This window comes from Lontra canadensis, unplaced genomic scaffold (assembly GCF_010015895.1).
Source record: "Lontra canadensis isolate GAN:19392208 unplaced genomic scaffold, GSC_riverotter_1.0 scaffold89, whole genome shotgun sequence".
In the NCBI taxonomy this organism is placed as follows: Eukaryota; Metazoa; Chordata; class Mammalia; order Carnivora; family Mustelidae; genus Lontra; species Lontra canadensis.
In genome coordinates this window covers 4205062-4220647 of record NW_022631083.1, presented here as the reverse complement: position 1 = coordinate 4220647, position 15586 = coordinate 4205062, and the positions used below count along the sequence as shown (strand labels likewise).

The window sequence follows — 15586 nt, the reverse complement described above, 5'->3', positions numbered from 1 at the left end:
AAGAGAAGGCTTTCTTACACAAGGCACAGAAAACACAAACCATACAGGAAAAGAAACTAGACTACACTTAAAATTCACAATTTGCATGCTGAGTATCACATTTAAAGTGAAAAGACAAGCCACATTCTGGGAGAAGATAATCTCCCATAAAAGGAGCTCACAGAAGGGCAGTACCTAGGAAAAGCTCTGTCATCATCAGACACTTAAACACAAGAAAAGCAGCAGGGACACTGCCCCCACACTGTCCACAGGCCTCCACATTCCACTCCTCGGGGATCCTAGGCAGGGATGGGCAACCACCCAGAGAGGGAGCTCCCTCCTCCACCAGATCCCCTTGCCAGGTGCTTCTGGTCAAAGAGGTGGCTCCCAGCATCCAGAAGGGACAATTTCTAGCATCCCAACTTCGGGCCCGAGAGAATTTTGGTTCTTAAAAGATAATGGGGGACAAAAGTGCTGAAACTATCTCCCAATCCCTGCAGCCCCCCAGGACGATACTTTCTAATGTCTTGGCACTAACGCTAGGTCAGAGTTCTTGATAACAAGGTACTGGGCTGTCTGCGGCTGTCTATCTAGCAGCATGTAAGATACAACAGCACTACAACACTAAGACAGGTATTTTTAAAAATTCTCTCTCAAAAGTAGGCCTATCCTCCACAATTCCAGCAGGAAGGTTAGCTTCTCAGAGATCAGGAATAGCATAAAACATCCCAAAATACACAAGGCACTACATGTTTTAACCATAATGAAACATGCTAAGGGTGTTACTAAATTAAGAATGGGGAAAACGCAGAAACACTGCCTTCTGTATTCTGCTGGAAACTGCAGGACATCCCTAAAGAGGCTTCCTCGCTGCAAAAATTCATGACCACAGCGACCAAGCCCCTAGATCCAGTGACCAATCCTCCCTGCATGCAAGGTTGGGAGGAGACCCATAAAGATCAGAGGTTTCACTCCAATCAGTTGAGATTTAAAATGTATGTTTTATAATTAGAAATGAACATGAAAACTACTTCCTGTATTCTTGAAAATGTCCACTTCCCTAAGAGTTCAAACGAAAGAAACAGTTATTAGGAAACCTTTAACAGCAAGTCTGGCTGGTGGGGGGAGACAAGCACAGGCAAGAATACTCTTTCGTCCCTCGAGCACTTTAGAAAATTAACTCATAACAAAAGCTAACAGTTTACATCAGAAAGTGTGTTTCTTTTTCTTGGGCAAAGGTCTACAAGTTCCCTCCGTTCCTCACAACTATGGGTAGTTTATCAATCTAAACACAACACAACCTAAATAATTTTTTCCACTCTGACTAATATCAGATCCTGTAACTGCAGGCAAGAGGTGCACATCTGCCAATAAAAACAGAGAAAAGTCAAAAGTGAACTCATGTTCTCGAGAACATTTAAAGAGAAAACCTCTACAAGTAGACTTCCTACCAAAAATTGCACTTGTGTGTCAAGATAACTCCGAGACTGCCTACCAACTATTCGGAAGAGAACAACCATATTGCAAACTTCCAGGCCACAAATAACTGTCTAAAAAGTCAAGGTTTTAAATAAATGCAAAGTCAGATGCAATTGGCTTTTTTTTTTTAAATCCTTACTCATTTTTATGAATTCTAAACATGCTGAGTTTCAAAACTGTGTGGGTCAACATGACCAGAAAAGTCAGGCCTTCGGGAGAAGAGGGAAAGGAAACCTTGACACACTTAGAATCACACCGGCAGAATCAGCAGAAGTCAGATTAGATGAATGTTCTGGATAATCATGACAATATTGTTGTTACCTACAGTAAACCATATCATTTCTTTGGGCTCCAAATGCCATTATTTATTAACTAAGGTATCAGGTCAAAGAATAGAAAGTATGTCCTAAAAATGAAGGATAAAAGATACAAAGAAGGAATTCAAATTTTAAAAACTTGGGTAAAAATGTACAATACCTTCATACCAACTTTGAGCCTTAAAGAAGATATCATCACTCGTTTCCTAGGATTGGTTCAGAACTAATGATGAAATTAACAGATTTTTTTTTTTTTCTGTTCTTACCTCATAAGACCAGACACACTGCACCCCCGCAAACCTCCGGACACATCTTCCCACCTCCACGTCCTCGTGAGTAGTGTACATTTCCCGGAGACACTTTCCAATGTGTGGTACCATTCTCCGGAGAACCTCCCGGCTCATGATCACACCGGGCCCCCCCATGCAGAAGTTCTCACCGGGTTCCAGGGCAAGTTTCCCCATTTCTTCCGTGGTGCCCAGTCCTGTCTGCCCGAGAAAGAGGGGCTCACTGCTATTCAAACTCCTCAGAAAATTCTCCAGACGGTCTCCTTTGATATACACGTCATCATCTGCTCTCATAAACCATTCATACTTGTCCAAGTAGTGGTCATGCATGTACTTGAGCATCATGAAAGACTTCTTCTGGGGTGGGTAGGAGTCGTCCACGCCCCGTAGTGGCACTATCGGGATTGGTATCGATGTGTCTGAACCCTCACTAGAGAAGAATTCGACTTTCCCAGGAATTGTCTTGGACCATGTTCTGGAATTAAAATAAGTATCAGTGAGAGAACAGTTTATTTCAAGCTTCTCATTTCCAGAAATTCACATATCTACTCATGCTGAATGACTGTGTGTTCAAAAGGAATGATAAAAAACTACTTGATCTGTTTGCCTCCCCTTAAGGGAAACCCAGGCTACAGGGTATTGCAAAGCCCAAATTCATTTTCAAAAGAATCCCAACAAAAAATAGTGATGAAGTGTTCAAATATTTCCCGGATAACTAAGTTTTAGCTGTGTCTGAAAACCAAATTGGCAGGGCACCGAGGTCTAGATCTCCCTGTTAATTTTCTGATACTTATCAAGTCCCTACCCACAAACTTCTCCACTCTGTAAGATAATCAAAAATCAAATTCTTTTTTTTCCTCTCTTCCCCTATGATCCTCTGGTTTTATTTCTTAAATTCCACATGTGATAAAATCATTTGATAACCGTCTTTCTCTAATTGACTTTTTTTCACTTAGCATAGTAAAATAAGAAGAAATCAGAAAGGGAGACAAACCATAAGAGACTCTTAACTATAGAAAACATACTGAGAGTTGCTGGAGGGAAGGTGGGGTAACTGGGTGATGGGCATTAAGGAGGGCACTTGATGCAATGAGCACTGGGTGTGATATACAATGGATGAATCCCAACACTCTACCTCCAAAACTAATAATACACTACATGTTAATTAAATTGAATTTAAGTAAAATTAAATTTAAAAAAATCACATTCTTCATTCAACAAAGCTTCTTTGAATGCACATCAAGTGTCAAGTCTGTGCAAAGCCAGGGTGAAGCAGAGAGCAAGCAAAACACTGACGGCCAACTCACGGAGCGGTCATCAGGAGAGACAGACGTTCATCAAGGCAGTCACACACCAGTGTGCTTACTGGCATGAATTAAAACCAGCACCCTGAAAGAAAGGTGCACAGCCATAAAGAGCATACAATAAGAACATAAAGTAGATACACAGTGCACAGATCGCTTCCCCAAGACCCAAGTGAACATCAAGGATGAGAAACAGGCCCAGAAAGTGGCACATGCGGACAGGGCAGGTTGCCGCGAGGGGAGCAGGCCCCCTAGAGCTGGGGCCCCTCAACAGTACCAGCTACCGAAAGAATGGGGCAGACCAGACGCGGATGGAAGCTGGGCTTCCCGCAGTCCTCAGGGGTGGAGGAGCCAGCTGAGGCCACCAGGAGAGAACTGCTGCAGCCACCCAGACATGGTGTCATCAGGGCTAACTGTTCCATCCACTGCAGAAGGAGAAAGTCAGGACTCCTGCTGCTGAACTGATTTAAGGCCACCATGTTACATCTGTCCCTGTGCCTTCTTTATACTAGAAGCAGTCCAGCTACAAAATACACTTACATAGACTACTTCTAGGAAAAACATCACAGTATGTGAATGAAGCAGTCAATATAGCCCTAATAAGATCAAAAAAGGACCCCTCCCAGGTGACTGTCTCCCCAATATGATTTTATTTTACTTATCTGTTCCACTTATATGTATTGTGGTGGTGAAAAGTGAACTTGACGGGTCAATGAAAACCACACATATCTTAAATGGAAAGTCTTAGGGAGAGAAATAGTCGAAAAAGGTACACACCAAACCTCTGGTGAAGGGGTACAGAAGTGGGGAAATGAGAAGGATGGGGGAAGGGATAAAGAGAGCTTTCTTAATTCTGTATATCTCTAAATGGAGGAAAAATTTTATAAGCATAATATTACTTTTTTGGAAAAATTTTTAACTGTGATAAAATATACGTAATTTGAAATTTACCATCTTAACCATTTTTTAAGAATAATGTTCAGTGGAGCATTAAACACATCCCCAAACTACTTCAACAACACCACCCTCTGCCTCCAGAACTTTTTCAGCTACAAAACTAAATTTCTAAAGCACAGTATTATTTTTGTAATTTTATAAACAAGCTACAATGATGCACTTAAAAAGAAATTACTGGTTTTTAAATTCAATTCCTAACCCAAATTGTAAGGAATACAAAATGACTTCAAACTTCTCTCATTCAAATAGAGGAAGAATTCAACGAACTTTTTGTCAAGCATGCTTCTCAAAAAATCTAAGGACTACACATACATCGCTTTTCATTAAAACTAGGATTCGACTATAAGATGCACCACTGTTTTTGGTACCAATAACCAAGAAAAAAAGTGCCATTCTTAATCACATGATGCAACTGTAAAATGCATCCTGATTTCAGCGATGTTAAAATGTGGGGGCAGGGAAATGTACATCTCAGAATGATATAAGACAGTAGCAGTAATGTTTTTCCCTTAATGCCTATGGATTTAAAATGGACCTATAGAGTCTTAGGCCATTTACAAAACTCTTTAACAAAGAATTCGGCATATATGGATTCTAGATGCTGTCACAGGGACTGTACTGCATTTTCACGAATTTTCACATAAGCTCCTGGAAACAAGGATGAAAAGTGAACGTGGCCGGAGCAAGGCAATTAATTAAAAAAGAAACCCACCCTTTCCATAAAGAGACAAGTCTCTTTCAAAAATGAGAATGAACTACAACCAACACAGAATGTACAATACCCTGAAGACCCCCTTCTGACGTGGTATCTAGAGGGCAGACGGCTTCCCAACCCCAGGAACTTGGTGACAATGAAGATGTACTAAGAGGACCCCCAACCAGGTCAAGGAGCCCCGATTCCTTCCTTCAGTAGAAATGATTTTTGTTTGGCAGTCACAACAATTCTTTGAAAAAGTAATTAATTTCAATAGTTGGCACATAAAAGAAGTCAATACACCCTGCTCACTTGCATGAAAAAAAAGACTTAAAAGTGTCACTTTCCATAAGACACACACTACCATCTACTACGATCCCTACACGCTGAAAAAGAGCCCGACTTACTCAAGCCACAACCAGAAAACAATTATTAAGAGGTAAAATTCACAGGCGTGATGGAGTTAAAATACACTACCATTCACAGTACTTCTGAAATCTAAGTTATCAACAGTCTGCATTATCTCATAATTGATTATACATGAATAGTGAATAAAATCAACCTAACTTTAGCTTCTACCCCATTGCTTCTGAACTACAATGTGATTAATAAAACAGACCAAGTTCGAAATGGTAAGTACAGAAGGAGCCAGCCCCAGAAGCCATTAAGATACTAAAGCACCACATTACCGGAGACACGGGGTGGGTAAGACAATGTCTGCCTCCAAAGGAACCACCTCCTCAAGAGACAACACACAGGTTCAGAGCGTGAGTTCTAGAATCAGGCTCCTGGGATGAGAGTCCTGGCTCCACTTTGGGATAAGCCACAGTGTGCCTCCCCTTCCTTGTCTGTAAGCTGGGGATAATAACACTACCTGCCTCATAGGGTTGCTGTGAGGGTTGGTGGATTCTTTGACCTAAAGCGCTCACACTTCCGCCCGGCATGCAGGAAGCATTATGTAAGTGCGACTTATTAGGGAAGCCAGGAGTGTGCAGATAAAGTAAGACAGTGAAAGAGAAAATGAAGGGCACAGGGGAGTGTGGGCTGAACATGCAGCGGTTGGTCACAGGATGACAACCAGCATGCAGACATTATGGAAAATGCCACCCCTCACACTTCTGGCTAAAAACCTGACACTCGAGCGATCTAGGAGAATTCTGTTTTACTGTCAATCTTAGACAGCGTTAGGGTAGAAGCCTACTGAGACTTCAACTTTTTAAAAGTGTTTTCACTTCTGAAACGCCAGAATCCTTCCTATTAGCCCAAGCATCAGAGTGCCTTTGCGTCTGGGCTCCTACCTGCTGCAGCACACAGGACACGGACAGCAAGCGCCAGCCTCTCTCGGGAACCACCCTCGCTGAGGCGATTAACACCTATACCGTGACTTGAAATCATGTAATTTGTCCAAGAAGAGAAACCAATTAATTTTAAAAACAGACAATCTAACCTCAAACCATCCTTAAAAGCCTCTCTGCAGTTTTATGGTAACTCCACCCAATTATTATCTTTTCCTTTTTTAGGTAACCCAGGGAAAAACCTCAGGCTGCCCTTTTCTGTTCTAAATGACTGGTGGTTGGAGAGAAATCTCTCAAAAAGTTTCTGTAAATCCTCCAAACTTTAGAAAGTATGATCTTTTCATTGAGGGTATCTTTGGCTTCAAGAGCTCGGGAAAGATGGAGTGCTCTGGAACGGGAATCATGATTCACCATCCTGGGGGAGCTGTGGGGGGGGCAGGGTGCCTTAGTGATGGGAAAGAAGTAAAGGAGACACTGCTGAAGAAGCAAGCTGGCCCTCCTTCCGAGACAGAAACAGGTCAAGCTCCTTATTTTCATAAGCAAATGTCAACTTTGCCATCGACAAGTTTGTTACCGGGAGCAAAGAGTTCTCCCTTAATTGAAACCACAGAACATTTGCAGATGCTCTTGCCAGCAAGCTCAATTTTCGATGCACGGATAACCAACTCTTGCTAAAGCACAGATATGACAACTGAAACTGTAGAGAGCCAAGTAAGCTATCATCTTTTCCTCTGGGCCTCTAAACACTATCCCTACACCGAGTTAAATCACAGTTAAGTGATGCAGCTGGACAATATTAGCTTCGCTAAGGAATGCCTTTGCTGACTCAGGACTTCATAGTCTCCCTTTCTGTTCGGTTATCATTTTAAGAAAAACTACATAAAATACATTTGTGTACAAAACTGCATCCACAGCCGTGACTCCCGTCCTAAGTACACATTCATAATACATGGGTAAATTTAACAAGCAGGCAAGAGTACATCCCTATGACGTGTACTATTAAGGGAACAAAAGTACACATACAAAAATAAAATATTTTACAATTTTACCCCAGAGTGTTTACTGTGGTTATTTTTGGATGGAGGATCAGAAGACATTTAATTTTCTTCATATTTTCTACATTTTCTAAATTTTCTGCAACAAATAAGTATAGTTAGAGCTGGGGGGAAAAGTTTTTTGTTTTTTGTTTAAATCTGGAAAAAAACTTTAAGCTAAAAAGCATCCAAAGAAATGAAAAGATTTGACATCAGAAAATGCTACTTTTGTAATAAACATTTTTTTATTCTATACAATGGACAAAAACTAAAAGAAAAATGGAGTGAGATTGAGTACCTTCACATTTTTAAAATTTTTAATAGCTACAGTAATTTTTACAAGTAAAAAGGGGAGACCTTCTGTGATTTCCCCAAAAGGACAAGTAAATACATTGCCAGACAGTTATAGTGGTAAGTTTGAAAGGACTCATATGATCAAATCATCTCAGAATTTGGAGTCATGGAAGGGAGAACATCATTTTTTCCCCTTGTAGAACTGAAAGATAATAGGAATTAAAGGCATATGTTTATATTCTTCCCTATAACAGAAGAAATTTAATAACTTAACCAAAAGGAATATAGCATGAAAACAAGAGCAAGAAAATAAAGCCAAAGAAAAAAGTAGTCAGAGCGGGGTACCAGTACAGGTACCAGGGACGGCGAAATCCTGGTAGGGGCAGTCTGCTTGGCTCTATGCCCATGGGAAACAGGGAACCAACTGGAGTCCTCTGAAAAGATGCCACCCCAAAGGTGGGGGAGCCCACGTGGTGAGACCAACTGCCATCACATGGTCTCTCTGTCTGCTAATGGTGGGTCCCAACCAGCAGGCAACCAAGAGATGTTGCAGGACTCTATCCCACAGCTCAGGGTTAAGTAAGAGGGATATTCCAGACACTAAGACCTGACAGAAACCTGTTCCGCAGGGTCCAGGGGAGGGAAAGAAGGGCACAGGTAGTGAGCGTCCTTATAGGAAGCACAAGTTCGATGGAGCAGCAGTCTGAGCTCACCCTCCCAAAAGAGTACATGGAGGACAATTCTTTGCTGCCAGGCAGAGCAGCCATGCCCTTGAACTTGATCAGGCCTTGGGAAAACTCAGAGGTCTCCCAAAGCTACCAAGTGATAACTCAAGGCCTCTCCTGCAGCTGAAGGAATGCTCTCCGGCCGGATGCTGTAAGCATTACTCAGTCCATTATCTCTGTCCTGTGTTGGTATGAGGATGGAGCGTACTGAGCTGGTTTCTCTTCCTCTTATGTGGTTTCCGGATACATGGCTTCCTCTTTTAAAGTCTCTAACTGCCTTACTGCATAAACTTATGACGTGAGCAATCTCAATTCTTTTGGAAGTAGGTGGGGAAAGAGAACAGAAATCATAAAACAGTGGGAAAAAAATTTTTTTAAGACAAATCAAATTATACTCTTTACCATTAATCCTAAAAAGTGGACCTAAGGTGAAAAGAAGCATTAAGACTTTTTTTTCCTCCTGCCGGGTGGATTACAGCTTCCCACCTTAACAATGGCCTGGGCACTAGCCCAGGAGGCAGTTCCACAATATTAAGGGCTACCAGCAACCCGTCCTTTGAGCCCAGGTTCACAGCAAACAATGGAAATACTCATCAGCACAGACCACAAAAATGCCCTCTTTGAAACCTAAGAATTAAAATTCGGAGTGTTAATAATAGAAGGTGACTTCTGGTTTCATGATACATTTCCAAAGCTTCAACTGTTGGAGAGCGACCTTAGATGGTTTGTTCTGCCACCGTACATTTAAAAGTGTAAATATGCAACTAATTCTTAATCATGCATGAACAAAATTCATTCCAAATTTAATTCTAAGCAAACAAAGCCACACAAAAAACAGCAGCAACAAAAAGTGTTCTTTAACACAAACAATAAAACCACCCTGAACCCACTTTGGCCAACCGCTTTTGCAAGTCAGTCTCCCTGTACCAAGGCACTTCCTGGTATCAACCCACTGAACAGCAGCCCACGGCCACCCTTCAGCCAAGCAGTCACCTGGTGCAGGGCACTGCGCTGCGGGCATGAGAAACTCAGCCTGTGACAATTCTATGCAGTGTGCGGTACCATTTCCCACATTTCACAGATGAGGAGACTGGGGCACAAGGCTAGGTAAATAATTTCCCGAGATCATAGAGCTAATAAATGTTGAAGCCAGAACTCAAAGGGGGTCTGATTCCAAAGCCTCAGCTGCCGCCTTCATCCCGCACTTTTTTCCCAGGTTATCACCCACGTTTCCTTTGCAGTCCCTCCTCCATTGAGAAGGCTGAGAAAACAGTCATCCCAGAAAAGGAGAGCAACCTTACACCCACTTTAGCCACTTCCACTGCGTCTGCCTGGCAGAAACCTGTCCATTGAGGACACCTCTTCAGAGTCTAAGCTGGATTAGTTGAAGGTCAGTCAGAAGACTCTACTTCTGGGGTCCCTTCACTACTATAAATCCTGCCAAATCACTTTCCAGCAGTAGGCTGGAAACACACAGAAGAAAATCCTAACACAAAAGCAGCCCTCACACCTAGGCTCAACTTACAAAGCAATTGTTTTAACGCCATGGACAAATATATTTTCAACAATCCTCAGGTGCTGGGTTTGCAAACCCAGGGTCGACACCTAATCAGCAGAATACACCTTAAAAAAAAAACCCACAAAACTTTTTATTTATTTATTTGGATGGGGGGGGAGGGGGAACCATTCGCAGGGGAGGGCAAAGGGAGAGGAAGAAGCAGGCTCCACACAGGCAGGGCTCGATCCCAGGACCCCAGGATCATGACCTGAGCCAAAGGCAGACACTTAACTAACTGAGCCACCCAGAAGCCCCTACACCTTCTTCTTTTTAATCATCCGCAAACCAAGGTACTTGGTTACAGAACAAATACCACAGCTACAGAGGTTTTAGAAATGACACCGAGTTAAGATGAGTAGATGGGAGAGCTTCATTACTTTTAAATTGTAACTAAATTTCTTGTTCCCCCAATTCCATCCACACACAGGACAGATGGAGACACTGAATATTTACATTCGTGTGTGGAAGCCAGGGCCCTCACATTAAAAATTCTGTCACCTGATTCTCCCAAGCACTACCTGGAATTGTGAAGTTATGGAACTAAGGTAAATACAGTTACAGTATCCGAATACTTTATCGGGACAGGATTAACTGCTACTTACTGAAACCAGAATGATCTCGGACCCAAGCCCAGGGCACCACCTGTGCCCAGCACCGCTGCAGGCACCTACCTATAATTCAACACACTCAAAACTACACTTCCATTCCCTTCCAAGAGCTGTCCTCTCCTCCTCCTTTTTTTTCTTTTTTATGCTCTAGTTCTGTAGCTTTACTACAAAATAAGTGTTCACTGCAGAAAAACTCAAAAGAAAAGGGCCAAGAAGAATATGAAAAATCACTGAGCATCACTGTGTATACATTCTGTCACATTTTCTTTTCTATACTACACATACAGATTATTTTGTTTGATTTTAAACAAGAGTGGCTTCATACCCAGAATATAATTTTATACCCTAGTCTTGCTTAATTTAAATATATTCTGAATCTCTCTTCATTTCAGTAAATTCATATTTCAGCCACATCATTTTTTGTGGCTAGAGAAGCGGATCACAATATGGATAAATCAGCAAAATCAATTATGGTCCACAGTTCCTAATGCAGGACACCAAAGACACTTGAAATTTCTGGGCGCCTGGGTGGCTCAGTCATTAAGCATCTGCCTTCAGCTCAGGGCATGCTCCAGGGTCCTGGGATAGAGCCCCACATCAGGCTCCCTGCTCAGCAGGAAGCCTGCTTCTCCCTCTCCCACTCCCCTGCTTGTGTTCCCTCTTTTCCTGTGTCTTTGTCAGATATATAAATAAAATCTTTAGAAAAAAAAAAAAATTTCTACTCCATACATATATCTTTGAGCACATCTTTAAATCCCTTTGAAAAATTCTAGAGGAAATGCTAAATTTCAGATCCCAGCCTCAAAATGTACAATCCCCTGGTTCCTTCACTACTTCCTGCTCTTCCACATTTCCAGGAATCTGTTGTCTCTACCTTAAAAACTCCTTCAAGACTAAGTGAGGGAAAGGGGGCAGGAGTGTGTGGGCAAGGCCCTTCCTGATCCCCTTCATAATCAGTGCAGGCCTCTTTGTCCTGTGTCCCCACAGCAGTTAAGGTCCAGGCACCCTGTAGGCCCTCCTCATCAGTATTACCATTTCTTTCCCTCCCTAGAAGACACACCCTGCCAGGGTAGAATTATTAATCTGTTTTCAATACAGAGCAGCTTAATGAAGGGACAAGGGAAGTGAAACTACCCATGTGATGAAAACACAACCGTGTATAAACTTCTGCTGACAACCACAGCTATCCTTCCAATATTCTAACTATTTGAGGCACCAAGATCTGGAACCATGACATAAAAAGCTAGACTCACGTTCAGGACTGCACAGTCCTCCAGTCACCTTAGACAGGTAATTCACAATGTGAAAGGGGTTGTGCTCCAAAAGTTCATTTACAGGTCAGTTATCTGGATTATAGAAGGCAGTGAGTTCTTGCCAAACTGAATTCTAGCTGAGAAAGTATTACTCTAAACTGTTTCAAGATAAGCATGGTTTACTGAGTTCAAGAGTAAGAAAAGGGACTCTGAGGTTTGCTCATTAAGGTTGGTAAAAGAACAGTGTGCCTTCACTGAACGCATTCGGAAGAGGCCATTAACTACTACAACATCTTGCAACAAGATTCCTATAGCTACAGCTAGTGTTTCTCAAACTTTCTTCCCACAGTTCCCTACAGACTGATGCTAATCTTTAATGGTGCCCTTTATCACTCCCAGGGCAAAGAAGGGAAACCATCCACCACTTTCCTCTGAGAAAGTAGAGAAAGAACAAAACGGTTCCCCATCTTCAGCCCAGGGGAGGTAAAAACCAAGAGAAATATAAGGTGTTGGATTAGCTTAGAGTTCTGGGCAAAAGAAAGGACTAAAAAGCAAAGTATGCATGTTTTCTCTTTTTTATCAAACCATTAATTAAAAAGAAAATCCAAATGGCATCAAAACTCTCCCGGAAAGAACAGGTAAGTGTAGCCAAGAAATGTTTGAAACAGAAGAGGAACAAAGAGGAACTTGTCTACCGGATATTAAAAAATTATTCGACTTCCAATAATTTCAAAGGGTGGTACTGGCATAAGAACAGAGGGAAAGATCACTGGAACAGAGTAAGAAGTCCAAAACATACCCAGGAATTTTGAGTATGATGAAGATGGCATTTCATACTGGTAGGGAAAAGGGAGCTTATTAAACAGATGCTGCTAAGACAATGTACTGTTTGCGGGGAAATGAGATTGAGATGATTTCTACCCTTTCTAGAATCAGGAAAAAAAAAATATATTGCTTTTTAAATCTCTCCAGGAGGGCACCTGGGTGGCTCAGATGGTTGAGTGTCTGCCTTTACCTCAGGTCATGTTCTCCAGGTCCTGGAATGGAGCCCCACATCGGGCTCCCAGGTTGGCGGGGAGCCTGCTTCTCCCTCTCCCTCTGCTTTTCCCCATGCTTGTGATCTCTCTGTCTCTGTCTCTCCCTCTCAAATGATTAAATAAAATCTTAAAAAAAAAATCTCTCCGGGGCATTAATTTTTTGAGCTTGGGACAGGGAAGGGTGGGGGGAACCCCAAAATCAGAAAAGTAAAAACTGAACTACATGAATTTCTATCAAACTAAGAACAAAGGAAAAAATATGGAAATAATACGAACTGTAGCTAGTAACAAAAGACACAAGGAAGACAGGGGAGCTAATGATCTGTTACTACCTGGCACAATACATCCCTCCGGAGGAATCAGGTACCATTCTGAAGTGAAATGACCGAGAATACAAATACTCTGTAGATGAGTCCAGACAACTTTCCTGATGCATTTGCAGAACCCCAGCAACCCAGAGGCCTCCAGCCAGCTTAACTCTGAACAGCTTCAGAGCTCCAGCACCATAGCCACCTCAGATGTAAATCTTTTCTCAATTTCTTCATAAATTCACTGCATTTACAAAGCTAAGGATACATTCACCTGCATGTCTAAGGGCCTTCTTCAAATTTTTCCTGTGCAAAACCAGACCTGTTGACTCACCTCCTTACCCAGCTCAGTAAGTAAAACAACCACTCACACTTGTCTTTCAAGGCAAGACCCTGGAAGGCACTATTGATGCCTCACCACTCAACCCGCGTTCAGTCAGCACATCCGAGCTCTGCTCCAGCAGATCCCTGGAATTCTCCACATCTTTCCATGACCACAGCCACCACAGCCGCCCCCTGCCACCCCCAACCTCCAGCCAGACCACCTCCTAAAATCTCCCTGCTTCTCTACAATCCAATCTCCACACAATGGGCAGAATTAACTTTTAGAACATAATGCCATCACCTCCCTTTCCTGTCTAAACCCTCCAAAGGCTTTCTAATTCACCTAGGAAAAATTCCAGGAGACCAGACATTATCAGGCCTCGTCTGCTTTCTTTTATTTCCCTTCTTCTATTCCCTTCCAAGGTGGTTGCTGTCTGTAACCTATGAGCTCTTCCCTCTGCTCCCCTGCTCCTCAGTGATACTCACACAACCAGTTCCTCACCACCAGACTGCAGCCCAAATCCTAAGTTCTCTAGATACCACCCCACCCTTTCCTTACCGTTTTATTTTCTCCATAGCGCCCATCATTAACTCTTTCAGCATCTTGGTTCCCACTAAAATCAAAGCGCCACGAGAACAAGCACCTTCACCATTGTGTCCTCGACAGAGTCTCGACCCAGAGGACCCATGTATGTATTTGTTGAATAAAGGGATGAATCTCAAGTGTAACTGAGTACTTTTATGAACCAGGATCACTCCTATGAACTTAACAGCTATGGTGTCTGCTCAGGGCCTATGGAAGAAACTAGCCCTGGTCAGACTCTGATCGGCTACACTTTGAGGTTTATTGTGCCTGGTTTTTAAAAGCTGTTTTTTGGGGCACCTGGGTGGCTCAGTACCTACTGAAGCCTTTGCCTTCAGCTCAGGTCACGATCCCAGGGTCCTGGGATCAAGTCCCGAAGGAGACTCCCTGCTCAGCGGGCTCCCTTCTCAGCAGGGAGCCTGCTTCTCTCTCCCTCTCCCTGCTGCTTGTGTTCCGTCTCTGGCTGTCTCTCTCTGTCAAATAAATAAATAAAATCTACCTATCTATCTATCTATCTATCTATATATATATTTTAAAAAGCTGTTTCTTGTATGCTATCAGCTGTTGCTGTACTGCTAACATTCCTTGGTGGCCCTTCTCCCCAATTCAAGCATTTGGCAGGTCGAGAAAGTACAAGTCTGTAATGATGGGGCTGTTCCATTACTAAAATGCACCAACTTTAGTGCAGACAGGCATAGCTCATTGAATTTCCCGAAGGCTTTAGATTTCCCTTCTGGACCTCGAACAATTACTAGTAGCCAGACCAAAATTCTGACATTTTCAGTACCTTAGCATAAGATTACTAAAAATGCCAGCATCTCCTTACATCCATAAAGCCAAACTAATTTTCTTTGAAAAGAAAAAAAAAAAATTGGACTAAAAAACATTCAAGTTTTTCTAAACGTATAGAATGAATTTGCCTCTTAGGAGAGAAGTTAAAACTGAGCACACCCAGTGCCAAACCGCAGTTCTACCTGTTAAGATTCAAACCGACTTTTATGCCAAACGGCGTGCAACTTCCATTTTAAGAGCTGAGTGTGGAGTTTCGGCCTGGGCTGCAAAGCACAGCAGAGCCATAATCACAAGTTACACACTGTAACCTCCATTCCAATTCAGGCCTTCCCCCAAAGTTCTTTAAGACTAAAACCGTATTGTGCCATCTCCTGCAAATGGCCTAACCAGAGGCTTGAGGCAGAGGATCTTAACAGGAAAGCTAAGTCCACCCCCAAGCTTCAAGTAATGGGACTTTTTGAGATTAAAAGATGGAAGAACTGCAGGAAAGCTGACAGATGCCTGGGTAGGATACACTGTTTCCTCATAAGGGTTTTCCCTTTATCAGAAAGGCAGAGTTGTCACAAAGGAGGAAGAACTGGGGCCAGATGGCAAATTGTGTTTCTACTTTCCATTAAGTGTCCAAAAGAAAATAAACAAAGAGATAAAAATCCTACATCCAAAAAAGATGAGGTAGGAGATTTGGAAAAGGAGACCAAAAGTCAGAGTGTCAAGCATGGGCTTAGGGAAAAGATCATCTCCAAGTGTAGAAGAGTAGG

General features: G+C 42.4%; 1 protein-coding gene across 1 annotated transcript in view; it reads right to left on the bottom strand.

The window, feature by feature from the left end:
• CHSY1 (chondroitin sulfate synthase 1) overlaps positions 1-15586 on the bottom strand; it is a 70815-nt gene that overhangs the window by 53022 nt on the left and 2207 nt on the right. Inside the window, exon 2 of the mRNA XM_032835991.1 lies at positions 2042-2537. Coding sequence (XP_032691882.1) covers positions 2042-2537 — 496 coding nt within the window. The remainder of the gene's footprint in view (positions 1-2041; positions 2538-15586) is intronic.